The sequence below is a fragment of the Morone saxatilis genome, unplaced genomic scaffold (assembly GCF_004916995.1).
Source record: "Morone saxatilis isolate NCDOM2014 unplaced genomic scaffold, NCSU_SB_2.0 Contig18, whole genome shotgun sequence".
Lineage (NCBI taxonomy): Eukaryota > Metazoa > Chordata > Actinopteri > Moronidae > Morone > Morone saxatilis.
The window spans coordinates 22,641,274-22,669,179 of NW_023339740.1; the positions used below are offsets into that span (position 1 = coordinate 22,641,274).

A 27,906-nucleotide genomic window follows, 5' to 3' on the forward strand; every position below is an offset into this window, starting at 1 on the left:
CCCTTTCACAGACATTCACTCAGTGATGGCAAAGCCCATCAAACGGATACTAACTCATTCATACACATTCACACACTGATGCACAGCATCAGGAGCAATTCAGGGTTCAGTATCTTGCTCAAGGATATTTCGACATGAGCCACAGCCACCCCATTGTTTTGGCCCACCAGAAGTTTCTAAAAATGTTTTTAATTAATTAAAAAAATTAATATAATAATAAAAAATAAATATACATGTATATGTATGTTTATGCTATCCCTAATTATTCATTATTTTTCATTATCTCACAGGCAGGCACTTGCAGGCGCAAGAAGTTGGTAAATTTAGGGAACAATTTTGAATCTTAACAATACAATACGTGTTTGCACACCAGGACAGAAGAATTGTTGATGATTGTTTGTCTGTTATTTACACAAGAAAATTGTTCAAACCACAAATATTTGAAATTTGTTTTGTTTGCAAGCTAAATTTACAATAATAAAAAAAAAAATGTAATTTGCCTTTTAAACCTGTGTTTTAACATGTATGTTAAGTATTAACAGTGGAAAGAAAAAATGGCTTAATTATATTATGGAGCACTTTTAAAGCGCTACATAAACTGATTTACATGAAAATGCATAATCCACTTTTAAAAATGAAAAACCTGTGTATCAGTATTGGCAAATTATTATTACTAATATTTGATCGAAACCAAAATTTGTGGTACTAATGAAGACTGCAGACTCTACATCCACTGATAAGACTATACCCTCACTAAGCACTATAAAAATATTGTTGAAAAACTTTATAAGAATGTTGGATCTGCAAATTATTGGATGTACAATTAGAGCTGCATGTTATGGTTGAAATCAATATCAGAATCAGAATCAGAATCGGGTGTATTGCCAAATAAGTTTTTACACGTGCAAGGAATTTGCCTTGGTGCATAAAAATCACACAAAAAATAAAGTACTTTTTAGAATATAAATAACTAAAGATAAAGATAAAGATAGAAAGATCTAAACTGTACAGGGATGATATTTACAATGTGAGTGCTTTAATGTAATGCATATATACAGGGCGGGTTTAAGAGTCAGTGTCACAATACTAATACAATTTTTTTTTCTTCCTCTAAACATGGCAGAACAAAAGCACTGGTCTGAACTTAGTAACCAGTTGTGTTACCAATATTTGCTCATGAGAAAATTGCCTGAAATCTGGTAATAACTCTGTGAACAAATAACACATGTAATGTCTTCAGTCAACAATGTGCAATAATTACAAATGTGTATGTGTGTTTTCTTACATGCTTGTCGTAGCTTATCCTTGTCATAGTGCAGAGCCTCATAGTCTGTCATGCTGATCCTGCTGACCCTGATCCTCAGCCTCTCTGGAACTGGCTGCTGACTGAGACACAAACAGGACCAGACCACTTTTAAAAAATGCATATACATATATACACATATATATATATATAATATGGCATGCCCTTTAAGAAATTATTGAATGAATTTATGGAATGAAAGTCTGAATATATTGAATGAAACTTAAATATATGGAATGAAACTTTGAATATATGGAATGAAAGTCTGAATTAATTGAATGAAACTTGAATATATGGAATGAAACTTTGAATATGAGGAATGAAACTTGAATATATGGAATGAAACTTTGAATATATTGAATGAAAGTCTGAATATATGGAATGAAATGTCACGTGATCGAGGCACTATGCCATTTTGTGTTTTTGATACCGGACTTAGCCTGGGGCTAAGTGAGCATGCACGGAATATATCAGAAGCAGTCCTACCTAATGAAGAGATAATTAAGATCCTGGCGAATGCGGGCCACTATTCACTCTGTTAATGTACTGTAGCTGTATGTTCAAACACAATGCATAGCATAGCAGCAAAAGGTTTAATGTGGTTAAAGCAGGAAAGTCAGTAAATCAATCACTGATCTATGAATGAATGTGGGTGATTCTCACAGTATCTGCTGTCCACAACAGCTTCATATAGTATAAAAAGCTTCTCCAGTTCATGAAGTCCCTACAGTATCTGAAGGCATGGACGGATGTTAAGTTGTTTTAAGTGTATTATATCGACCACTTTTTGTTTTGTTTTTCCACAATGATGCCTCTTGTACATCGTCTTATTATCTTCTGGGAGAAGCCTGTGTCATTTCCAATCAAGAAAAAACTTGCTGGTTAAATAGTCAAAGTCAAAATTTGCCAGATAATTATTTAAATAATTTCGGGCATGACTGTATAGACTTCACTTTATTGATCCCTTTGGGATGACTCCCTCAAGGAAATTGAATTGAAGTATATACACATATACACACACATATATACACATATACATATATACACATATACATATACATACATACATACATACATACATACATACATATATACATATGTATACATAAACATAAACATAAACATATACATATACATATACATATACATATACATATACATACATATATCAAAAGTATAATCCTGTGTGTGTGAGTACAACATGGTATTTCAGTGCAGGACTCATTCCACCTAGATGCACCACAGAGCAGCACGGGAAGTCATTCCTGCCTGTGGCCATCAAACTCTTTATCTCCTCCCTCAGAGTGTCAAAACTCAGAGTCATTAGTCATTAAACTGGTACTGTCAATGTGCAATAAGTCGATTAAGGTGCAAATCCCGGGTCAACTTGCAATCAACTTGATTATTATGTCATTCTTTGAAATTATCTATAGCTTCTGCAACACCACAACCTTAAAACTCATTACTATTTATTTAATTTCTGCCAGCAATACTGTGGAATATGTTTACACTTATGTTTAGATTTACATTTACTTTGTATATAGGCTCTTATCTTATTATATCTCTCAGGCTCTTTATTTTTTACTATATGTATATACCTAAACATTCATTTCTATTCTGTACACTGTGTTAAATATTGTATATAAATACTATTCTTTAACATTGTGTGAGTGGAACAACTGTATTAATATAATAATAAAGTAAGTATTTCTGATTCTGATTATAGATTGATTTATATTTTAAGTTCTACATTCATTTTACATTACTATTATTTTCTTTTCAGCTTTGATTTTTCATACTTCCTGTACCATTTGTCTTGTAATTGTTACTTTTGTTACTATTTGGTCATTATTAGTGCTGAAACTGCTTGTCGATTTGTTGACCATTATAAAATAAATCATCAACTTTAATGACAAACTGGGAAACATATGGTGGTTCTTGATGCACAAATTTAACAATGTGCTGCTTCGTTGTCTTTTATATCATTCTAAACTAATCTCTAAAAAATCTTTGTTTTCATTAGTGTTTGGATGAAACTCGGAGTTTCCATAAACGCGACGACTTTGGAAATCCTTTGGAGGCACTGAGCCAGCGACTGTATACTGTAACTATACTGTAATATTGTCCACAAAACACAAAAATGTAATTAAACAGAACTGTATTGCAAATTATTTATAATTGCAAAATGTTGTGTAACAAACTGTTTTGATAAATACAAGCATTTGACAAAGCCTTATCTAAAAAAGTTGACCTTCCATCACAGCCACAAAACACAAATAGATATGATCATATTTTCATTAGAAAAAAAAAAAACATTAAAAAACAACTCCTAGCCCATGATATTTATACATTTGCATATTTCAAAATAACATCATTAAATTTCTGTATTTAAAATAACAAGGATAACTTAAAAAAAATGACAGTTTCCCACCTAGTTTCAGTCTTTTCCCTCACTTGAGCTGCTATGTACATATAAACTTGCGGTGCTGCACAAATGCCACTTTCACTCTAGGTGGAGTATCTTATAATATTAAAGCAAAACGAAAAGGAAAATAAGTGCCAAAAGCAGGGCAGCATACCCGAATTGTTCCTCGGATAACTTAGTGTCGTCCTATAAAAACTGAGACAGTAAATCAATGTCATATTTTAGTAAATCATTCTGAAAAAGCAGCAAAAAAATAAATCATTTGTAAGCAGTTTAAATCTACAGGAGAAAACTGGCGAGTTCCTCATGAAAGAGAAATCAATGTCACAAAAAGAAGCTACTTAAACGTTTTATTTCTGCATTCAGCCTTTGTATTCGAGAGCTGTGAGTCTTATTGTGGGAAAAGGCAAAAGGAGCATCTACTGAATGAAAATGAGCAAATTAATGAATGCAATCTTCTGTTCTCAGCCACACATTCAGCCCATTTCTCTCTCTTTCTTTCACACGCTAACAAACCTGTACAAAAAAACATCTCTAATATAATAATAATAATAAATTCAGACGTCACTCATGTTTGTCTCAATGCCTCAGTTCAGTAACGACTGTGCTGCAGTATGACCCAACCTGAGCACAACTGATCAGGTAGCGCAGTGAACACTTAATTCAACTTTATTCTCCTCTGTTTCTCCGTTAAACTTCTACAGTTTATTTTTTCCTCAGACCGAATGCGAGAACCCCTTTACATCTGCTATTATCATGAAATCTGTATCTGGATAATGGATAATGACATTTCATGAAAGGCCTTTGCATCTACACCTCTTTATTAATAAGGGCTCTTGTTATCTCAATTCTGCCTGCATTATGATCAGATCTCAGCATGCACGTCGCAGGTGAAGGGAAGCAATGCCGCTGTAGGAGCTCGACTCACTTTTCCTCTACAGAGTGAGACGATCTGCAGCTTTTTGACCAACATCTTAAGACGGCAAGAAGAGACAATACTGGGGTTTAACCAACCCAACAAACAAGAACTACAATGTCCTTCGTCGCATGTTGTCCCCCACATCTCTCCCCTTATTTCCTCTCTACTATCGACTCTGGAATAAAAGCATAAATTGCCCCCAAAAGGTACAGGATGGATGGCGTTTGCTCCTGGCTGAGATCTGATCACAATGTTCTGCATGTATTTACACCCAGTGTCAACATGAGCTGTTCTAGAGCTGCGCCCAATATCATTTTTTGGCCCTCAAAGCTTGAGTGAGGACGACGGGGAGAAACAACTCCGGTCCGGTGTTTATATGAGGGGGAGAAATGTGCGCTCTGAAGAAGTTCATGAGACAGGGATGCAAAGCAAGCGTTTCTCTAGTGTTTACTCACAAACTACTTTAATCTGCTCATCCTGTCAGTTCTCTTTTCTCACAAAGACACACACACACACACACCTCTGTCTCTACCCCGTCTGCACACACCACACCCACCCCCGCCTCCCCCCCGCCCCTTTATTGTTTCTCTCTCTCCCTGTTGATTTGGATGTCAATTACCATAGCAACAGTCAAAGCTTTGAAGGATGTGAATCAGCCCTGCGTTGTTCTTTATCCAGATACGACTTGCATGTTAACACCAGGTGTAAATCAAATATATTCACTCATTTAATGTGAGAATCAGCATTTTGTAATTTGGCACAGATCGCAGATCGATGTAGATCGCCTTCATTGTTTCTAACTAGCAAAGAACTGCTGTGAGTGCATGAAAACACAGAGACAACAGCTTCCAGTCCTCAAACAGAAACTCTAATATAACCACCATCAGTCCTGCCAGCTAAAGTGAGATTCTCTATCAAAGGAACCAGTCCAGTAGTGGGGAGAAGGTGAGGTCATAGTGCAGTCAGTCTGTGTTGTCAGTGCTACGATGACGCATCATTTGCCCTGTGCCAGTTTTACACTCTGCCTTTCTCTCATACACTTACAAACACACACACGACACACATTTCACACACACTCACACACACACACACACAGAGATCCTGCTAAGAGTCTTTGAGCATGTTGATGCGTGCGAAGATCTTGAGTGCGGGTCCCAGTTTAATGTTCATGGTGCTCATGAGATGGTCCTCCTTTAACAGAAGCAAGGCCTGCCCATCGATCTCCTGAGAGCGAAACTCGTCTGCTATCTCCTGACAACCTGCGCGAACAGCAGAGGGAGAGGAACGAGCTGCAGTTAGTCACGCTAAAAACAGGATTCATAAGCGTCATAAGAGTCAGTGTGAAATGCTTTATGTGCGCGTTTACTCAACTGACCTGGCAGTGAACGGATGAACTCGTAAACTTCCTCCACATTCCAGTTGGTGGGGTCGTTGGGTAAGAAGCGCTGACAGTGCGAAGGCGCGTCTCTCTCAGCGCAGCTCTCCTGGACCGAGGCCCTGCTCGGATACCGGTGGACGGGGACCTGAGCTGGGGCTGGAGCGGGGGCCAGGGGTCCCGAGCTGGCGGCTGACAGGGGAGACGGCGGCTCCTCGTAGCTGGACATGTCCGAACACGGGCTAGACTCCTCCTGACTGGGCTGCGAGGGATGCGGTGAGGATACAGAGCCGCCCTGAGTCTGCTGCAGGGAGGGGGCCAGCTTCTGAAAAGGGAAATTGTCAGACTTGATGTTAAGGCTCGGCATTTGAGAAATGAATGGTTCATCAGTAAAAACACTGCTGGGATGTCGTACCAGATACAGCAATGATTCAAAGGGGTAATAAGTAAGATTTATACTGTGCAATTGCTTCAAATGAGTAGAATTTACCTGCAAGGAGTTGATAGGGTTATTGGATCAATACCAATGCCTCGAAAATTACTTTGTCAGGTGCTGAACCCTCTGGATTATAAAACTTAATTCATAGTCCAAACATGAAACTAAAGCACCCCCCACTGGAGGTTCAGGACCCAACCCACAAGGCATTACATAACTCAAAACATTTTGGCTATAAAACCTAAAAAGACCGTTCTTGAGCCAAAAATACAAAACTTTTTCAATATTAATTATTGTGATATACAGTATTACCTGTATATTTCTGTAGAATTTCAGCTTTTATTATCAAAACTACTTACGTCTACAGTAAAAACTTGACTATATCCTGTCACTACAGGTTTCGGATCAGTCTCAGTTTCAGATTAATTTGCAAATCCAGTTGTTTTTGACAGCTATATAACTTGTGCAGGAGGCAGAAAATCTCTACTAATGCTTCTCTATTACTACTGGTCACCAATAAACGTTGACAGAGACCATAGAGCACTTAATGACCCTTTAAAGACAGAAGGAGATAATCAGGCACTGACACAAATGATGCCTAAGTTCATTAAAAAGCATGAGGCGTGAAAAGTGCAGGGCATAAAATGCAGTGGAAGCAGTATGTGATGGGCGGTAAAGTGTTGATGAGGAAGTTTTACAACACTGAAGGTGTGTGTGTGTGTGTGTGTGTGTGTGTGTGTGTGTGTTTCTGTACCTGCTTCTTTGCCTCTATACTGGGGCGGCCCTGAGATCTTCTACGCCAGCGGTTTGTTGGTTTACTCCTCTCTGGTCGGAAAAGGCCTATCCGCTTCGTACAGCCCACATTGTACCTGTCCAGAGAGATGCATTATTAGAGCCTTTCCTTTTGCACATAACATAACTTGTTTAAATGAAAATAACATAAAACTAAAAAGGTGACTTGCCTCTTTGCACAAACCATTGAGCAGAATCTTTTAGAGCCTTTGAACGTGTAGGCAAAGTCGACCCAGCCACAGTATTCACAGGTCAGCTTGGGTTCTTGCTCTTTTTCTGTAGGAGGGGAAACAGCATATACACATACAGACACTGATGTTAAAAAACTCATTTAATAATCAGCATATTCAATACACTTGGATACATTTTCAATTAAACCTGTAAAATTGAGTTGATTTTTCACACAATATTGCCACTGATTCACATGAAGTTGAAGTTTTCTGTTCCACTTTGTTTATTTACCGCGGTTAGCTAATGTGCATAAAGCTACTGCTGATACCTCGCCACTTCCTGCATGCGTTTCATTAAAGTGTGAAGGTAGAAATAGGCCTTTACTGAGAAACCAAACGTGTTACTAATGACGTGTGCAGTCACTCTACACAATGTTCTAGGAAACAAGGACTTGTGTTGTAAAAACTTTTAGCAACTAGAATGTAAAAAAACTGTGTAACAGGTTTGGTTTTGGTCTGGGGAAAAAAGACAAAGCCACAGAAAGGTTAAGTGGTTTGGTGAAGAGATGCAGAAGCATGTAATTTTGCTGAGGGCAACCTATCCTGTGTGGACATGCAGACGAGAGCAAGTGCAGCACTGGCCCTCGCCATCGTTTATCACAGCAGCTCAGAGCTGTTTGTCAGGTCTGTATCTATCACCATTAACCCTACTGTGTACCTGCGCGCGTTCTGAACGTGATGCTGTGTCCGTTTCATGGCCCTTATAAACAGCGTGAATAAAAATTTAACAAGCCTCAGAGAGAAGTCGGAGCGGTGCATCCCGAGTTTAATGAGCAGCAGCACAGTGCGACACGCACACTGATGTACACAACCGACTGTACTTGTCTAACACTTTTTGTCTCACCTGGCGGGTTCATGTCCTCAGGCTCTGAGTCGGTGTTTGCTGCGTTGCTGACCGGGGTTTTGTCGGGGTCTGAAGAGAGCTGATGGTCCAGCTTCTTCGGGCTGTCGATAAGAATGGGCAGACGCTCCACCTGGGGACAGATAGAAAATGTTTACAAATCTAAGTAAATGAAACCGCACATGCTCCAGGAATAAAGCAATAGTTGTGATTACGACAATATTAAATGCAAAGACTACTTAGAACATTTATATCCTGACGACTTGTGATAATTTCTGTAGTATTTATTAGATGGGATGAAATAAAATGAGGTGAGTGCAGACACTTTCACTGTTTAACTCTTGGTTTGCATGATATTTTGATGATCACTGAAGGAATTTAGTCTTTTCCAACTTAAGTCTAGTCTTCAAGTTTCATTTTTGAGCTACTGCTGGAGACATTGTTGGTAAAATAAGGGCTGTGGATTCACTAATGCTGATACTGGTTAAATGTTCAATTAGTCAATCAGCAGAAAATTCACTCTCAGATGTGAAGACTTCCAGCTATTCTCCATTTTCAGAGAATTAAATATCTTCAAAAAATAGTAATTTAAAGTCGTCACCTTGGGCTCTATGAACTTATAACACATTTGTAATTTTTGATATTTCACAGGATAAACACGTAATCCATTAATAGAAAAAATAAACACAAACATTCAATAATAAAAATATGAATTAAGTACAGCCCTATTCAAGAAATAAAAATAAAAATAAACCATATAAGTGCTGTGTATTATTATTAATTTCTTGTGCTTGTTCATCCATATATGCATGTAAATATACTGGGCATTTACACCAACTTTCCAGTAGGAGGCAGTGAGCCCCAACCATATAAATTACAACAAGCACATCATGTTGCACCTTAACCAAAGTTTTTAGTGATTAATGTCAGAGTCAGGCATACATATACACCAGACAAACAATATAAAGATATAAGAACATTAATTTAACAGACGACAGATTAAAGGAGGGATGGAGATGTGCAGCTCATTACACATCTTCTTCCGCTTGTCTTCTTTCAGCTACAGAGTCTGACCCGACTATAATTAAAGACTGAATCAAACAGAAGCTGTGAGCTGTCACTACTAGTAGTAACAGAGGGTTTGTGTTTGCCTGCTGACAGCTCCCTGCAGGCGAGTACACAGGAGAGTGTGCTGGCTCCGGGTTGTTTATCACGTCTCGCTGCTAGTGGAGCTCAGATCGGGCACTTACACACACGGGGAACGGCTCGGCCCCCTCCTGAATGACAAAGCCTTCGATGACATGTGTGAGGACCTGGGGCTTGACGATGGCCTGGGGCGGTTTGTTCTCTCCGTTCTGCGGCGTGCTGCCCGTCACGGTGGGCGCCTCGCTCTCATTTCCTGAGGTCATGGCTGGAGGTGGGGTCCCAGGTGCAGCGCTCGGCCTCTTGGTTGAGCCCCCTCCTGACCGAGAAATGAATATATGAGAGCCGGTCACTAGTGGGTTGAGTCTGAATTATATTAGAGCTGAGAAACAGAGTAGCAGATCAATCATTTCTGTCGTTTTTCCGGCAAAAATGCCAAATATTCTCCCTACAGCATCTTCAATGTGAGGATTTGATGCTTTTGCTTCTCATTTGTGATTGTGAACTGAATATTTGGGGGGATTTGGACTGTGGTTCAGACTAAACAAGCATTCTATAAATGTCAATTTGGTCTCTGGATAATGTCACTGGGCATTTGTCACCGCTTTGTGACATTTTATAAGCAAAAGAATGAATCAAGAAAATAATCAGCAGTCCTTAATCAAAAATTCCAAACATTTTCTGAACCACTCTTCTCAAATCTGAATATTTGGCACTTTTCCTTGTTATATGTCAAAGTAAACAGAATATTTGGAGGTTTTAGGCTGATTAAAGCCATCATCTTGGACTTAAACAATTTGTAATTGGCATTTTTCTGTATTCAATCACAGATTATAACACTTATACATCAAATACTTAACTATGCATTAAGAATTTATATTATTCAAACCACACACATAATCATCACATTACATCCATCTACATGCAATACAGTATCCACTCTCATCCACCTGCCTGCCGCTCATTTAAATAACTTTTCTGATGTCCTCAGTCTAATAATAGCAGAACAATTGACCTACTGGCACACTGTCGATCAATAACAAACAGTAAATCCATCATGTATCGCTCCGGTCATCACAACGACGCCTCGCCTTTTAACTAAACCCCGCAGAAGCGAAAGTAAACATCAATGCTTTGTCATCTTAAAAAGCAGCCAGCACTGAATGCGCACAAGTTTCCTTACCGCGCCAACTTCCGCTGCGTTCAGAGAGAAAACATGTGCGGTTTTTGTTTGTTTGTTGTTGTACCGATCCGACAGGGACACACACGCCGACCTGCCGCTGTCGTTAGAGACTGAGAGTCGCTGCAGCGCCGCTTCAGACCCGCAAAAGAAAACGCTTTTAATCCAGGATCCGCCTCCCTGTTTCCTCCCACAGCGCGACCACGGCTGCTGCTGCTGCTGCTGCTGCATGGCTGTGTTTCAACCGTGGGCTACCAGAATGTCTCCAGCTTCAGCCTAACATTGAATACGCCTATAAATAAGATAATGAAACTACAATCTACTAAGAAGATGAATAAACGTGAGCGCATGTTTCCAGCAGGGCCACAGAAAGACATTTCAGGGCCCGAGTCCAAGTCCCCCATCTGTGCACCCTCTGAGGAAACTTTGACCAGACATGACAAAGCTCTCTAAATGTAGAATTCCTATAAAAGTGTGTAATTAAGTGTTTATATCATTTATGCATATTCTATTTGATTGATTTATGTTACATTATACGTTTTGTACATTTTAATCTCACATATGGAGCTGCCTCCACACTGCCTGCAGCACATTGTGGTGGAGCCAAGACAGCGTTCAGACTGAAAACAGCATTGTGACCAAAATAAAATAGATGCTGAATTGGTGGGGGCGTGTTGTGGCGCTTGTGGAGGCGGTGAGAGGATGAGAGAGGATCCAGGAAGTCCAGTGTGAGCAACAGATCCATGAGTTTAAAGCATGGATGTCGTGAGAAAGCTGGTGCTGCTACTCACCATGTGGGCAACGGGACAAATTACTGGAACCCAAAGAGCACCCCCCCCCATAAACCACCATTATAACGGTCTGTAAAACCCTTGACAGGATACCTCAAACTGTCAATTATTATTCCTTATTGTATTATGAATTTTTAAACCATGGAGGTTTCGTACATGCAAAAGTGTTCCCAGAACCGAGGGGAACCCAACGTTCGGGTTGAGTGGGAACACATGAGGTGTTGATGCTATTATGAGTCTTACAACCCTCAGATGTTATTTTATATTTTGTTGTGACCATCGTGAGGTAAACTGTAGAAAGAGCGTTCATATTAATAAGCAGGGCTGTGTTTTTTCTCTCTCACAGTGTCACCGTTTGTCTGAAATAATAATAAACCTAAAATAAAAACTGAAAAGGACCCAGAAAAAATACAAAGCATATGACCTCAGAGCTCTGGTGTGTAGTGTTGGGCTGCAGTTTATATACTCTGTAATGTGTGTGCTATTAATCAGTGTGTTATTAATGTAACGCCTGCTACTCTACACTTTAAATACTTCAAAGAGAAGTGACAGACTGTTAGCAGAGAGCGACGCTGAAGAACCGGTAACCTTGTATACTCAATGAGCCACACTGACTGAGAAACTGATTCTCTGGAGGCTCTTTTCCTAAATGTTACATTTTCCTAAAAGTAAAAAAAGAAGCCGAAACCCATCTTCATCAGCGCCTGCAGGCAGTGGATTACAGAAATAGTTTCCTGGTCTGGTGGTGAGCAGTGCACCTCCACGGCACATCACACCCAACTCACTGCACATAAACAGCAATTTGTGGTCCACAGAATGTTTCATTTTACAAAAAAACACAGCATTAGCACTATTTCCAACCATTTAAGAAAAAAACATCACCATAGAAACTGATCCATGTCCACGTTTTCTAAAATACACCCCAATACATCTGTGCTCAGCAAGACGAGTGCAGCTTCTGTACGATCGAGCACTTACACTACCTCAGAGCTACTGGCCGTGAGTGAAATCAATCCGATCCCGCTTCATCCCTTTTATCTAAATCACCTGGCTGACAAACTGTGCACAACAAGCAGAAAATGCAGCAAAATGAAAATACGATTTTACTGATGATTCAACAAACCTGGGATTTTCTTGATACATGCAGCTAAAAGCTTTTTAATTGGATTGTAACGTAAGAAAAAAAACACTTTACGGTCTCCCCACATTTTCAACAGTTTGTCCAAAGTTTAGAAACTTTGCTTCTTCCGAGCTACAGTCATAATAGTTTATTACGCAAGTATTCGTCAGACGTTGTCTCATGCAGTGGTTCTCAACATGGGGTCCGGGTCCTTAACAGGGTCTCCATAAAAATGGGTAATTTAATTTCACTTCATTGACTAGAAGTTAGCCCAAATGTATAAGAATGACTATTCTGATCAAAGGTTTCACACTCTTCACTGGGAATTCACACAAATCCCTGAGATGGAATCTTATCAATTATGAGTCTGAGGCCTGATCTGTATCAATTAGGGGTCCTTGACACCAAGAAGTTTGAGAACCACTGGTATAATGGACAGAAGTTGTTCAGTAAGTGAGAAACATAGTTCCCATCCCCACAAGCAACATGTACATCAACAGGCATGTTTTTTAAAGTGTCATTGAAGAAATTTGCCAACTCAGTCTTACATCAACTTACCATTTAATTACCTGCTCCCCTGTACAATCTAACACTATCAACAGGAAACAGTGTGCCTAAATGTCTCCGATATAATTTACAGGCAACAAAGTAATAACGATTAATGTCCATTATGAGTCTGGTTATGTGACTGTATTCATTCAATAGTTCCTCTGTTAGATAAAATGGGGTTTTCACTGACCTACAGGGCTTTTCTGTTGTGGGTTTAAATGTTTGTGCACTACACAGCACTAAGTGGATTGTGGGTATCAGGTGAGCTTTTTGGCTCCAGCACAAGGCCATCACAGAAACAACAGCAAAGCAATAAGACACAAAGAATAGTGAAACTAAATGTGCTGCAGACACAACATGGTCTGAATTACAAGTAAACATCAGCATTGATTTTCTTTTCCTCCGCTGAAGACTGAAAGAGTTGGTGAATTCAAAGAGTGCAGAGCAGATCACAATGGTACATTTTCTGCATCAAGGTGACAAGTTGCAATTATTTTTTTTCAAACTGGCCCAGTGGCTAATCGGTTACAGAGTTTATTTACCAAAACGTACTCTTTAGAGAGTAATTTAGCAACTTAGAAAATGATGCCGAGTCATTACCTTGTGGCTGAACAGCTGGTGTGGATGGGCTGACCTTGGGCTGCTCTATGGGCTTTGAGGGTTGCAAAGGCGCAGGCGCAGGTTGTTGCTGTTGCTGTTGTTGTTGTTGTTGTTGTTGTTGTTGCGGCTGCTGTTGATGTGTGCTGGGGGTTGGACACGTCTCTCTGACCACCAGTGATGTTGGCTTATCTTTGCAGTCCTGAAGCAGTCGAGAGGCCTAAGATGTGCATTGGGAACAAAAAGGTAGAGGGGGGAGAACATGAGAAAGTACATCTGAGACAGTGTTGAAAAGACAGATCAGGGAACTGTTAGTACTTTTAATGTCAGGGACTCAAAAACTAAAAACCATTAGGCTTAGGAAAATATCACACCAGTGGGAAAATATTACACCAGGAATCCCAAACTCAGAAGATCCTGTGTTTTTTCAACATGTATGTCTTGGAGTATGAATGGATTTTGGTGGGTGTTGTTGGAGCAGTAGTTTTTGTTTTGCTGGTTACTACAGTGAACAACTTAATAAAGTCAGGACAGAAAGTCACGTCCTATTAGAAACAAATGGAGGACAAAAAAAAAAAGAGAGAAAATCACATCCATAATGAAATTTTAATGGTGGGACTAGTCAGGGTATCACCAAAGTGAGTCGAATTTATCCTGAGAGGGGCTTAAATGTGTGTAGAACATTTTATGGCAATACAACGGTTGTGACTCAAAAACTCAAATGTCAACTCATGGTGGCGCTAAAAGCAAAAGTCAGAGGATCCCCAAGTCAGGATTCATCATATGGAAACCACGATTGTGTGTACAAAATGTCCATCCATTTTTTGCACACGATAACACAAAACACATTCCTGAGAGACCAGATAAAAACAGTACCTGTCCAAACATGGTGCACGGTGTTTGATGTAAACACAGCCATTAACCTGACAGCCCTTAGCCTGCTTTTACACATAATCCATCTACTGTTTTTAGTCCTGGCGAAGGTTTTAACCGTATCACTGATTTAACTAAAAAAAACCACCCTGATTTATTCAAATGCACATTGGTTTGAGACCTCGGTGTGTGCAGCTGTACTCACTGTTGGCTGTATTTGTAGGTTGATGGCAGTGAGCTGGACAGGCTGAGCTTTGGCATGGTTGAGGGAGGAGTGGAGGGCGTGGGGGCTGATGGTAGAATGGAAGATGGTGGCCTGCTGGCTGGGCGTGGAGGGTTGGTTTGGAGCAGGTTTGGGCAGTACAGGGACAGGGTGCTGTGACGGCTGAATGGAGGCCGTCTGCAGCAGCTGGCCCGCGGCCCTCTGGGAACCTTGACTCTGATGGACCACAAACTGCTGCTGCTGCTGCTTGTGCTGCTGAACCAGGGAGTGGGGTTGAATCTGTGTGTATGCTGGAATGAGAACAACAACATTTATTTTTAAAATGTATAAATTCACCCACAGACTCTTGTGTTGTGTCCCAAGTTCACTAGCCACTGAATACTAAAGACTGTAGTGTCTCTGCTGTGACCACAGACCGAGAAAACACTAAGTACATTCATAGAACAGCCATTAATGCTTTTATTCTTACAATAAAAAAGGTGATTTTACTTAAATTGGCATTAGAGATTAGATTGAAAGATATGGGTCACTGTACTTTGACAATTTTTAATTGAATTGTGCTGGAACTAAGTCAATTATTACATTAATCAATGACGCAAGAAAATCAATCTGCAGCAATTGTTCGTTCCATCCATTATCTATATGGTTGGAGCCTATCCCAGTCCCCAGTTTATCACAGGGCTGACACATAGAGACAAACAACCATTCACACTCACACCAACGGGCCAGACAGACAGACAGACAGACAGACAGACAAAAGGTCCCAGAACCTTCTTGGTGTGAGGCGACGCTACCTGCATTAATTGTTAAATCAAGTCCAAATAAAAAACATTCTCTGGTGCCGGCCTCTAAAATGTGAGTATACTGCGTTTCTTTGTTTTTAGAACATTTAACATATTTGGCTTTTAGGCTTTTGACTGGACAAAATAAGCTGTTTTACAACATCACTGATGAATCTAAAAGAAGAGTAATAATGGCAGGCCTAGTGTCCAACAAAGATTACACAATGCACATTGCAATCCGCAATCTTACCAAACATTATTGTCTTTTAGAACATAATTTAGAAATATTTTGCAATTGTTACAAACCACAAGCAGTTGACGAGCACTGAGAAATGTAGACGTCTGCACAAACGAGCTTGTTTTACAGCATTCCCTTCACCTGTGCGCCCCTTGTTGACAGGATGTAATATTAAGGGGCTCGTTGAAAGATGCACAGAAAGGCCCACTGTTGCAGTTTGTCTGACCATTACTCACAAATCGTTTCAAAATGGCCTGTCACCACCTGTCAGTGCTGTTGTGGGTAAAAAGACATCCTGGGCTCATAACTCGCCCCAAAGCCCAAGACACAGCACATCAATCTTGCATTGTGAGATCATGTGTGAGTGGGAGAGTGTTCAGCGGAAGTAGCCCGAGGCTAATCTAATATTAGAGATGCCTCAGGAGCAACGAACTGCAGCGCTAACTGCCAACTCTCCATGACACTCTTTACAGAGTTAATGTTGAGTCAGCAGGTCCGAACCCCTCAGCTGCCTCTTTGATCTCCAACAACTCTACCAGGAAACAATAAGGAATAATTGACTCACTTATTACTTAAACCCAGATAAGGAATGAGTTACTCCTGCATCACAGTCGTGTACAGTAGCTTCTGCTGGATGAGCTGTGTGAACATGGATGTTCCCCCCCCCACCACCACCAATAACTCCAAGCATGGAAAACTGCCAAGTACATCAGCATTTGTCTCAAATCCCCCTTGCCCCCAGCCTCCTCCTCCCCTCTGTTCTTTTCATGATGTTTTGTGTGGGATAGGCTCCATCTGGTTTCAAAGTTTCCCTGTGAGGCACTAACCGCAGTCTGTACCCTGCTGTGGAATATATAGATGTTTCTATCCAGCAGAGTTTGCATGTCATTAGTCCCTTTAATGCTACAGGATCTGCTGAAAAGTGTTTTCTTTTTCACATGGTAAGACACAGTGGAACCCACAAACCCATCAGAAGATTTGGTTAGCTGTGGCACACTGAAGGCAGTCATTTAATATTTGCAATGTTCAGGGTGGATGTGAGCCTGGGATGGGTGGATACAGCTAGCAGCGTGATAATCAAAGATGTTAGCCTGTTAAGATGATTCATGCCTGAGAATCAATTCAAAACGTCACTTCAAGGGATAATAACATCGATCAGTTCAGCAACTACGCTTATGGGTGTGAAAACAATCGATTGTTAGGTCAGACATGATTTTCTCTTGAAAAATTCCGTCAACGCAAACTGTTCCTTACATATATCTTTTACATAGCAGAGTATGTATGGCAGGGTTTATTGTTGGCCGGCGTATGCAGTCTTTCTGTCTGTGTCACGTGTAGTTGTCGAGCAGATGAAAACGGTCAAAATGTCCAGCGGTGCCAAAGGGTTGAATGGTCTCAACTTCTATTCAATGAAGTCATGCTACAAATAAACAGACATTTAACTATAAAAAGGAAGGAATCTCTCATGTAATTCACATTAAAACCACAATATACCCTCACTGCAGCAATACCCTACACACTACAATTAATAAATGGAAATTCACCTGACCTTTTATCAATCTCACTGAATCATAAGGGAGCGAGAGATTTCCTCAGTCCGAGCGAAGGAGGGGGATTTCTAAATCAGTGCACACCGGATACAACCATCCCTCCCCATGAATCCTGACAACTTTCTCAAGCCCCTAATGAGGAACAGAGACAGGTCTTGGAAGAAAAGGAAGACAAGGGAATTCATTTAAATGCTATTCCCCCTCAAGGTCTTGGGATTAAGGACTGCAATGACTCAGGCTCACGCCCACACATGCACACACATTCAACTCCACCACTCGGCCTAAATTATGAATGTCTCTTATGCTATCTGTGTGTTGTTGCACAATGTCCTGAGGTTGAAGACAGTATACATTGCTGATGAGTTTGTAGCACCAGCCCCTGGAAAATCCCTGAGTTTCCACATTCTCAGTGGCTGACGCTTTGGCTTGCTTTCATGAAACACATTCTGACCCAAAACAACAGAGCAACAGCGGGCCTCACGCCATCTTTTCTCACTTACAAACCAGGCTTTTCTCTTTATCAAGTAGGCATTAGCTTTAAGTGAACACTAGCTAAATTAATTCATTTACAGATCGGTTTACAGACTGTTGAGTCATGTTTGAGGTAAAACACAATGGCCGGCTTGCGAGGAGAAAACCAAATCACATATCTCTGTATTTTATTATCTGTATAATGCACAGTGAGGCTGTATATTCAGACCAACAAAAAGAGATGTGAAACACTGAATGTCTGTTTCAATAGACCAGACAGAGAAGTAGATTCATTATTAGTAGTCATTAAGTTTTGCATAAAGATGAAGTCTGGGTTTTCATTTTTAAACTGAGGTACTTTTCCAAGGTTCACTCATATTTAAGTGTAACTGGCAACTGATACTGTAGTTAGCAGCTACATGAATATGCCAAAACACAGACTTTGTGCAGATCTCCTCTTTTAATCTGTGAGCATGGTGCTTTTGGGGGTTCCCTGCGGTGTTTTTTATAGTAAGGTGCTGGCTGTTTCCTGCCAAGAGGAGGTGATGACAAACGCTTACTGCAACAAACCAGACGGTCTAACATTTGTTTCCAGCCCAATTCTTATTCAAGGGGAAACAACTTGTAATGTTCACAGTAACAGACACTGCTCTAAAGTCATCTGCCATCTTTGGAGAGTGAGATGAAAACTGATGACCAAAAATAGCAAACACAATTCATCACACAACTTCCATGTTTGTTGTTCTCTCAGATGAGGACAGTGACAGTTTAACACTAATAAAGTAAATGTGTTTCATTTGCGACACATTTTCAATAATTTCATAATAGTTACAAGTACAGTTCAGGTGATTATAAACTAATTAAAACATACCTATTAATATTATATTCCATTTCTGCCAATAGATCCTTCTAAATGTTGAACACTGAACCTTTAATAACACTAAAAATACTGACTAATTAGACGCAGGGTGTAATTATATCTACAGTCTACTCATTTAAGCCAAGGTTATGGAAAGGGTGTAAACTTACCACCCAACACTAACCACCAACAAAACCTCTGGTTTCCTGAAGCTAAATTCCTGGTTTGCCCCGTCTATTAGCCAGAACAGGACATTAAACATCAATCATGGAAGCAGTTGGTAAAATATTAGATTTACAAGAGACAGTGGCATGTCAGTACAAAAGGTTTTCTCTGATTTTATATTTGAAAGCAAAAGTGCATAATGACCCAGTCACAGTCAAGTTGAATCCAGGCTTTTAACACAATGTGAATCCCATCAGCCAGCCATCCTTCTCCGGATCCACAGTGTATTAACTCCCCAGCATCTCATGTGCACACCTGTCCCTCATGGCCTGCTGCTATGGCAACCCATGTTAATTTTTTCAAACAGCACGCAGCCAGATTTTCAGCTTCCATCCTCCCTTTCATTTTATGTGAATCCATTACTGCAACAAAGCAAGACACAGTTGTGCACTGACACGCTCAGATAATCCCTACTCCCCCCCTCCCTTTCCCAGACACACACACACACACACGTCTGATAAAAACAACACCATGCATTCAGACAGTGTACTGCAGTGTAGGTAAGGTTTACAGTCATGTACACACATGAAGACACAGTTGCTGTTACCACTCCAAGCGCATATACACACATATCGTACATCTATACACATATTTTTAGGTTCATGCTTAAAAAAAACCTATTTTGGTAAATGAAATGTTTTATTAGGATCTTCTTGAAAATTAAGTAATACATCTAAAAGGGGCTTATTCTACAAATACACTGGACTTAATTTGATTTAATCAGCTTGTACTGCTGGCATATTCACAACCACACACAAAAAAAAACAGCTGCTGACCTTCAATTACACAATAAATGGTTTAGAAAAGACTCTCGCGTGGCAGTGGGCCTTTCACAGTTTCTAATTCACAAAGCAGCTCGACTGTTCCAGACACAACCCAACACACTGTCTTTAATACGGCTGGTTTCACCCCTTTAGTGAGTGAATGGGTTTGTGATGCGGGCCCTGACATGTCACTCTCACAGCCCGGAGAAAGCTATTAAAAGCGCAGTAAGTGTAAAAACTCTTTTCCACATCTACTCTTGCAGTAAAGATGAGAGCATGTTTCTACTGTATGTATGACAGCTGCCTGAAGCCCCAAGCCTATTTTAAGGTTTGAACTGGACATCTGCTTCAAAAAAAAGAAACAAAACAGCATTCAGCAGCTGGCAGGCGATTTGGAAGTTCAATTTATCTGCCCACAAAAATGAAAACAAACTTATTGTGGAATATTGAGTGACAGTGTCTATACATAAATAACACAAAGCCTCTAAAAAGCTGATTGTTTACATTTAACATCCATCCTACTTGTTCTGTAAGCAGTGTGGACTCCAGACGTACACAGTAGGGATATTACTGGAAACAAATATTTTCCTCTGCCTCTACAAGATGCCAACGCCTCTGGTTCTCATGCAGACAGTTTTAGGTCACTAAAATGTTTGAATCACAACTGTATCAAACAAAGACTTCATCTCCTCAATTCACACATGGCCATTGTTCCTTTGTGTAATGAGCATGCACCTGAAACAAAAACAGAGTACTAGCTGTCAAATTAATATAAATAAACAATTAACTAATATTGTGTTTTTAAAAGGTCAAGTGTGAAGGATTAAGTAGCATTTCGCGGTGTAGCTGCAGATCGCACCTCTCTATTGCTTCACCCTCACCTTCCAAGCTTGAAGGAGGTGGCCACAAACATGCAAAACATGCCCCTATCTACAGCTAGTGTTTGGTTTGTCCTTTCTGGGCTACAGTAGAAACACAGCAGTTCAACATGGCAGACTCCATGGAGGGTGACCCACGGCATCTGTAGTGACTGTAGAGATCCATAACTATGTTTAATTAATGTATAATCACCTGAAAGTATTATATTGCATTTCTGCCAATAGATCATCTGAAATGTTACCTACTGGACGTTTAAGTTACTACCGCCAAAGAAACATATGCTCACAACACATTAAGTTAAGTTATCCTTTAATTAAACCCCGTAGGGACATTCATTCTCTGCATGTGACCCATCCTAGGTACCAGGAGCAGTAGGCAGCCACTGTGCAGCACCTGGGGACCGACTCCAGATCTGTGCCAGTGCACAGACTGGTGAATCAACCTGTGCCCATGTTTTGCTGGTGGGAGAAACCGGAGTTCCCGGAGCAAACTCCAGACTCCATACAGAAAGTCCCTGCCCCAGCCGGGATTTGAACCCGGGGCCTTCTTGCTGTGACGCAATGGTGATGCTTGTTTGAGTGTTTAGAATAGTTTTTTGCACTCTCTAGTGTCTCTAAATGAAGGTCGCATTAACATAGTTAATGACTCATTGATTCCCACTGATACCCATATTGCTAATTGTCATTATTTTCACTACATAGACCGAACACAAAATGCCTTTGTGAGTTTATTTTTGTGGGGGTCTGGACCCTTAGGGTGACTGGCCCTGATGCCCTGAAGCACTGTCAAGATTAGTTTTATGGATAAGAGGCCTGCTCACATCAGCATTATTTGAACTGTTCAGGCTGTGGGGTTGCAGACTTCACTTACCTGGCGCGATCAGAGGCTGAGCACTGACAGCTGTGACACTGCGACTCATGTTTATAGCTCGGACTTCTGTGACTGCTGCGCTGTCCCCCTTCTTCCCTGCTTCAGACAAACTGTCGGAGGAGCTGGCTTTCCCTCCTGTGGAGGCCTGCATTACTTGGCTGGGATTCTTGATCATTGAAGCCGGCTGAATGGGCACAGGGCTCTGCTTCAGACTGAGTGCCTGCAGGGTCTGAGTCTGAGAGGAGGACGTGGTCGCCACCTGCTGGCCACGGATGGCCAGATTCTGGACCTGATTCTTAGAGAGACAGAATAAAAAGGGGCATTACTGACAACAACAGAATCACAAAGTTTTAAAAAAATTATAATAATAAAGATGTACTTTTCAATTAACCATATTAAGATTATACTGTTAATACCAGAACAGTACAGTTATTGCCATTTTACAACCTCAAGTGCAGGATTCCCAGTCACTGCAACAACTTTGTCTAAGCTTCCAAGTGTGATGCTCATCTCTGAATTTAAATATCTATTTACCAGAGGGATTAACAATTTATAAAAATACACTTCCAATGCACCTACCTGTGAGGAAGCCTGCGTAGAGTTCTCTGACTGGACAGCTGTCACTGTGGCTGTTGGAGTAAAGATGAGTTGTGGGGACAGAGGAACAGCCCGGCCAAGGCTCCTGGCCACCTGCACCAGGTTACTCTGCTGGGCCTGAAAAGCAGCACACACACAATGTCAGCCAGAAAATGATTCTTGGATCGGATTATCCTCATAATGATAGTACAAAAACATATAGAAAAATACTTAAGATCAAGCAGGAGGATTATTTGAATTATTCCAGGTTAAAGAGGGCCCTGTTCATGTGTTTTGGACAGAATGTACAACACATTTTTATCCTCTTCTTTCCATAAAAACAACACAATAACCGATATTCATATTTTTAAGTGTATGTGTGGAAAAACAAACAAGTAAATATATGTAGGGCTTAATACAATGGATATGCGTTAATTTAACACCAGCGGACCATTCCATAAATAAAGGCCATGGCAATCGGACAAATATGTTTTGCGGGCTGCCAGAAGCATCACACAAATCTGACAATGCTTTGTACTTGCTCATAATGAGGTGGCAGGAACAGTCTGTGTGCCAGCTGCAATACTGACGGCAAATTGAAACCGACAAGTAACCCACAACCAGCTGCACCAAAATAGGTCAATAAAGACACATATCCTTCAGCAGCTCGGTGTTAAAACAACTGAACCTTAGTCTACAGCCGTGAGAATACCTGTGACCCTTCAGAAAATGTTGTCAAGACATTCCCTTCTGTGTTTGTAATGAGCCCTCTGGGGCCGGACAGATTATTCTGACCACCTCCTCTGGTGGCAGGATCAGAATAAAGCACAGCATTTACTATGGCAGAGTGAGCATGCACACATAACACACGCGCCAATTCCAAAAACACATTTATCCACCACAGGGAAAAATATGAGCTGGAATGTGCTTATTTATTCAAGCATGTGTGTTGTATTTATGCTGTTATGCACACTCATGTAAATGTGCCAGTGGCGATGCTCCTTGTGTCTGCAGTCTCACCATCTGTGCACGTAGGTACATCTGTGCCTGGCTGGCCGTGAGAGTGGGGCTAGATGGGCTGCCCAGCAGAACAGCCTGCTGGGATATACTGGTGGGGGTGGAACTAATGCTCTGGGCCCGGCTGATCAGCTGAGCTGCCGCTGGGGAGGTGGTCAGGTTGATCTACAAGAAGGAGAGAAACAGGATAATTAGGTTATACACTTCCTTTACTTTACTGATATATACGTAAATACACCAGTTTCCTTTAAACGACATATAAAGATACGAAACTTAGAACATGTTTACTGCGCAATGTCACCAAAAGGCATTTCAATGTCTTCAATCTTTTCAAAAGCAAAAGAGAAGTAGCACAACTCACAGAGCTGCTAGTGCAGTGCCCAGTTTGCTCAAAGTATCTTGGTGCTAAAATCAACTTAGTTCCACGATAATCTAATGGACAAAGATAACTTAAACTTTAGAGGCTCTTAGGAGAGAGGCCAAACACTCCAAACTGCACTTACCGTAGCCTGAGTAGATCCTGTTTGCTGGGATGAAGTGCCATTCTGTGAAGAGCTTTGCCGGCCAGCTGCGATACTGGCCTATCACGAGGCAAGAGAGAAGGAGAGAGAGAGAGAGGAAGAGAGAGACAAATGTACCATTTCCTGAAACATGTCTTGCAACAATAACAGAATCATCTTTAAACAGTGAGAATGATGATTTCATATGATGACCGTTTGCTGACCTGTTGTACAGCAGCCAGGCTCTGGAGCTGAGCAGTGCTGAGGTTGTGCTGCTGCTGGAGGGCTGCGGTTTGCAGCATCAGATGCTGCTGCTGAGCAGCGTACATCTGCTGCAGGTACTGTGCTGCTGTGTTAGGCTGTCTGTGTAACGCCTGCTGGAACACCTGCATGCAGACAGAAAGAAAGAAAGGGACAGATCTGGCTCAATGATGCACGACGCACAAAAGAAGAGTTTGCATATATTAAATTAATCAGGGTGTGCAAATGAACAGAAAATCAGAAAACCTGAATGAACCGAAGAGTCAAAAGCTCGGCTTCATCAATACGCAAACACAGAACTGATCAAAATCCTGCATGAAATATCAATACAGCTGTCGAAAACCAAGAGCTGTGTGTGCACTGGTCCGTGTGACCCAACCCTCTCCTATGTTCTCCAACTGCCTCGAGCCAAGCACCGCACTCCCACACAAAAAGAAGTGTCAGACTGTGTGTACAACACTGCCTGTAATCTTTGCACTGTATTTGGAGTCTTTAAAACGTCACAATGCATGTCTCTAACACCTCAAACCTCACTGCTCATAGAAGGTGAAATGTGCGTTCACAGTAGAGTTGCAGAGAGGAGCCTCCACACAGCGTCCAATTCAGAAGGATGGCGCTGGCAGGAACGGAGATGAACAATACCGAGTCGGCAGAATTTTAGAGACATCCTCCCGTGTGTACTATTGTTGATGTGGCAGAGGACATAATCAAATGGAATATTTCTGATTTATTTGAAATGGAAATTAATTCAATTTATCATTTTCAATGTATTTTATCATTATTCAATTTAATTGTATAAAAAAGTAACAATATTAAATCCTAATCTTGTTTGAATCGAATGGGCTCTGAATGTCTGAATGCATAATTTCTGTATTAGATCATGGACTGTGGATCTAAATAGGCACCTGATAACTAGAGGTGTGTATCTCTCCCTAAGTGTTTCAAAATGTCTAAAAACGTGTGATCATTGCAAGCAGACACATGAATAATAATGATTCCATGACCTAATTATAACACAACTAAACCTCCAAGCCATTGGAAATAACTCTCCTCACCCTTCACCTCTGATAATGCCCCCTCCTCTTGTTGCCAGGTAACCAGAGAGGATGTTGACCTGTGGTGCACAGTGTCACAGGACTATCCGGATCCACACCACCACAAATGAGGGTTCAGTTAGCAGAGATGCACTGGATTCAACTCTCACTGACCACAAATGACCAGCGGTCCTTCAGTTCCTCAGAGAGCTTCCTCATGACAATAGTGTTTGCCTTTTAATTGTCAGCGGGTTGAGTTCAAGACAAGAAGGGCTGAATATAACAAAAACCCTGCTGTCAAAGCATCAGCACTAAATGGTGCGAGGACCTTATTGAGGGAGAGGTTAAGCCTGTGTGGAGACTTATCCCTGGGTCAAAGGTCAAGAGCACTAAAGCACAGAAAGCATTCCTTCCTTCAACTTGGACACTTGGATCATTCAAATGAGCATTTATTTAAGTTTCCTTCTTCGGTAAGGTTGATAAAGAAGACAAATTCATTCAAATATAATTTAGGAGCATATCAGAAGCGCGTATGTGGTTTTATTTAGACCAACAGAGGGCAGTAGAGCAAAGGAAAGTCTGCCAACTTGACTGTGCGTGTAGTCTGAGTGTCTGTACTTGTCAAAAATGTCCTCACAACACCAACGAACTCACCTGCACTGTTTGTCGGTCAGGAATCCCACTGTAAACGGATATCTGAGGCACTGCCTGTCTTCCTGTTGTAGTGCTGCTAGTGGTACTGCTAGTGTTACTACTACCACCGCTGCTACTACTATTACTACTGCTAGTGGAAGTGGTAGAAGCAGTAGTAGTAGTGTTAGAGGTACTACTACTGCCGGCAGCTGTGTTGGAGGAGGCGGTGGTCATGGAGGAGGTGGAGGTGGAGCCGGTGCTGTTGGCCGTGGAGGCAGGGGCCCCTGGCTCACTCTCCATGGTGCCCTCTGCTCTTCTCACCTTTGACCCCCGGCTCTTCTGAATGGCTCTCCTGTGCCTGAAGAGGGAAAAATGAGAGCACGTGAGAAAAACTATTTCCCTTTTGTACACTGAAACCCAGGAGAACTGTTTTTTTCCACATTTTTTCAGATTAAAAACAATACGATGGATATGCAAACTGTAGTAAACCTGTATAACGAGCAGCTTCAAGAAAACTTAGAAGAAAATGTGAGAACAGCAACACACGTAAAACGCGAAGCAGGAAATTCATTTGATCTAATAAAGAAATCATACGTGAAAATGAGTGTGGGCATATCGGAAATAAAACATTTGTAAGGTCGCATCAAACGATTAATTTGCAGGTTACATTCTCATTTAATGGATTCAACTTTTTGTCTATAAAATGTCACAAAATACTGAAAACCAACAAAAACACAATGATATTCAGTTCACTGTTGTGTATGACACATAAAAGCATAAAATCATACATCTGAGTGTTTAAAATAACTAATCAATTATCAGAGTAGCCAAAATAAAACTAATGGATTAATTGTTGCTAAACAATCATTGAATCTAATTCTGCCCCGTACACTTTAGTCTGCCAAACATTTCTGTATGTTCAAGCTTTCACCCAAAATTCATTCAAATTTATAATATTTTAGCAGCAGAATCTTATATTTTTAGCAGAACAGCTAATTACTAGAGTCCAACCAATATTATCGATCGATATTGATCCATAATAGACAGTATCCGTATCGTGTTGTCCGGCAGGTGCCAGTACGGAAGCTGTTTTTCCTCGTATATAAGTGTATAAGTGCATTAGTCATTTACTGAAATACTGTGGCAACAGAGTAAGAGAGAAGAAGCAGCCCTCAGCGATGTCAACTAGTACTGTTTGACAATGTATTTGTTAAATTATTCAACATGTTAACTTCAATGTTCTTTGATAAAACATTTGTTTAAGAAAGCAGCCTTCTGAGAACCTTTGCAGTCACATAAAGAAGGTCTATGTTCATTCCAGCACAAAAAACAATCAGCCCACATCTCAGAAATCTGTGAATCATTATCATGTATTAAATATATAGCATTTGGGAATATCGATAAATACATATCTACATCTACAACAAAACCAATTCAGTTTTAGAGCTCAAACGATTAATTATAATTTTAGCATTGTAGTTTCTCCTTCGAGCATGAGAGGAGAGGCTGAAGCGTGTTTTTATTAGTTATTTAATTCTTGTATTTGTGGGTATTTATTTATATATTATGCCTCACTAAAAACCACACTGCAGTTCGACACTACAATTACCTAAAATGACACAAATTTAACCCTAAAATGTGCATCAGAGTACTGACCAAGTTAAGTTCCCAGAGGAAGATCTACAATCTGACAGATGGTCGATGACTCAGTGCTGTAAATACATGAAATGAAAGTTCTGCATTACACGAATCTTCAGTAGGACACGAGAGTCGGCTGGGAAATCACTGATTTCTTTAAACAGAAATATCCAATCTAAATTCACGAGCTTGTCCAAATAAAGTCCCCCTGCACGCTTCTCATATTACAGACAGAAACTCTCTGAAACACTACACAATTCATTCATTCTCCAAAAACAAAAACGGATGGCACGGCAGAACAAAGCTGGTCAGAGAAGCACACGCAAATGCTATTAGGGAATCTAATGAAATTTAGCATAAAAGGCACAGTGGCTGGCCTAAATTATATCCTACACACTGGAGACTTTCACATAAACAAGAACACACACACATTTGGTGAAAGTTAATGGGAAGGCAGCAGAGGTTGCTTTAACTATGACTAAAAGTACAAGTATTGGCCTCGTTGCTGCTCGAACTCTCTCGTGGAGTCCGATATCCTTCCTAATAACACGTCAAAACCATGTTCATATGTCATACAGTATCTCAGACTTATTAATCAATGGTTTTCTTGTCAGTCACGAGCTCGGAGAAGGGAAGAACGTATGACTTAGGCCCTTTCCATAAAAGCCTTTTTAAGGTTGGTCCCCTGGTGCGCCGCTGTCCATTAGCACAGGAGGAAAAGGTTCACAGCTCTGCGGGCAGATGAGATGGAGGGGGCCTCAGCAGGACAAGTGAGTAGATGAGAAGAGGATGGGAGGAGGATGGGAGGAGGA

At 40.7% G+C, this 27,906-nt stretch overlaps 1 protein-coding gene across 1 annotated transcript in view; it reads right to left on the reverse strand.

The window, feature by feature from the left end:
- Nucleotides 1–5,221: 5,221 nt before the first annotated feature.
- Nucleotides 5,222–27,906, reverse strand: part of phc2b (polyhomeotic homolog 2b (Drosophila)) — a 24,554-nt gene continuing 1,869 nt past the window's right edge. Inside the window, exons 2-15 of the mRNA XM_035661856.1 lie at nucleotides 25,478–25,814; nucleotides 23,753–23,914; nucleotides 23,532–23,609; nucleotides 23,032–23,193; nucleotides 22,015–22,149; nucleotides 21,436–21,730; nucleotides 14,780–15,087; nucleotides 13,705–13,921; nucleotides 9,572–9,783; nucleotides 8,325–8,454; nucleotides 7,421–7,526; nucleotides 7,213–7,327; nucleotides 6,023–6,347; nucleotides 5,222–5,906 (exon numbers count right to left, since the gene is read on the reverse strand). Coding sequence (XP_035517749.1) covers nucleotides 5,752–5,906; nucleotides 6,023–6,347; nucleotides 7,213–7,327; nucleotides 7,421–7,526; nucleotides 8,325–8,454; nucleotides 9,572–9,783; nucleotides 13,705–13,921; nucleotides 14,780–15,087; nucleotides 21,436–21,730; nucleotides 22,015–22,149; nucleotides 23,032–23,193; nucleotides 23,532–23,609; nucleotides 23,753–23,914; nucleotides 25,478–25,814 — 2,737 coding nt within the window. The 3' untranslated portion in view covers nucleotides 5,222–5,751. The remainder of the gene's footprint in view (nucleotides 5,907–6,022; nucleotides 6,348–7,212; nucleotides 7,328–7,420; nucleotides 7,527–8,324; nucleotides 8,455–9,571; nucleotides 9,784–13,704; nucleotides 13,922–14,779; nucleotides 15,088–21,435; nucleotides 21,731–22,014; nucleotides 22,150–23,031; nucleotides 23,194–23,531; nucleotides 23,610–23,752; nucleotides 23,915–25,477; nucleotides 25,815–27,906) is intronic.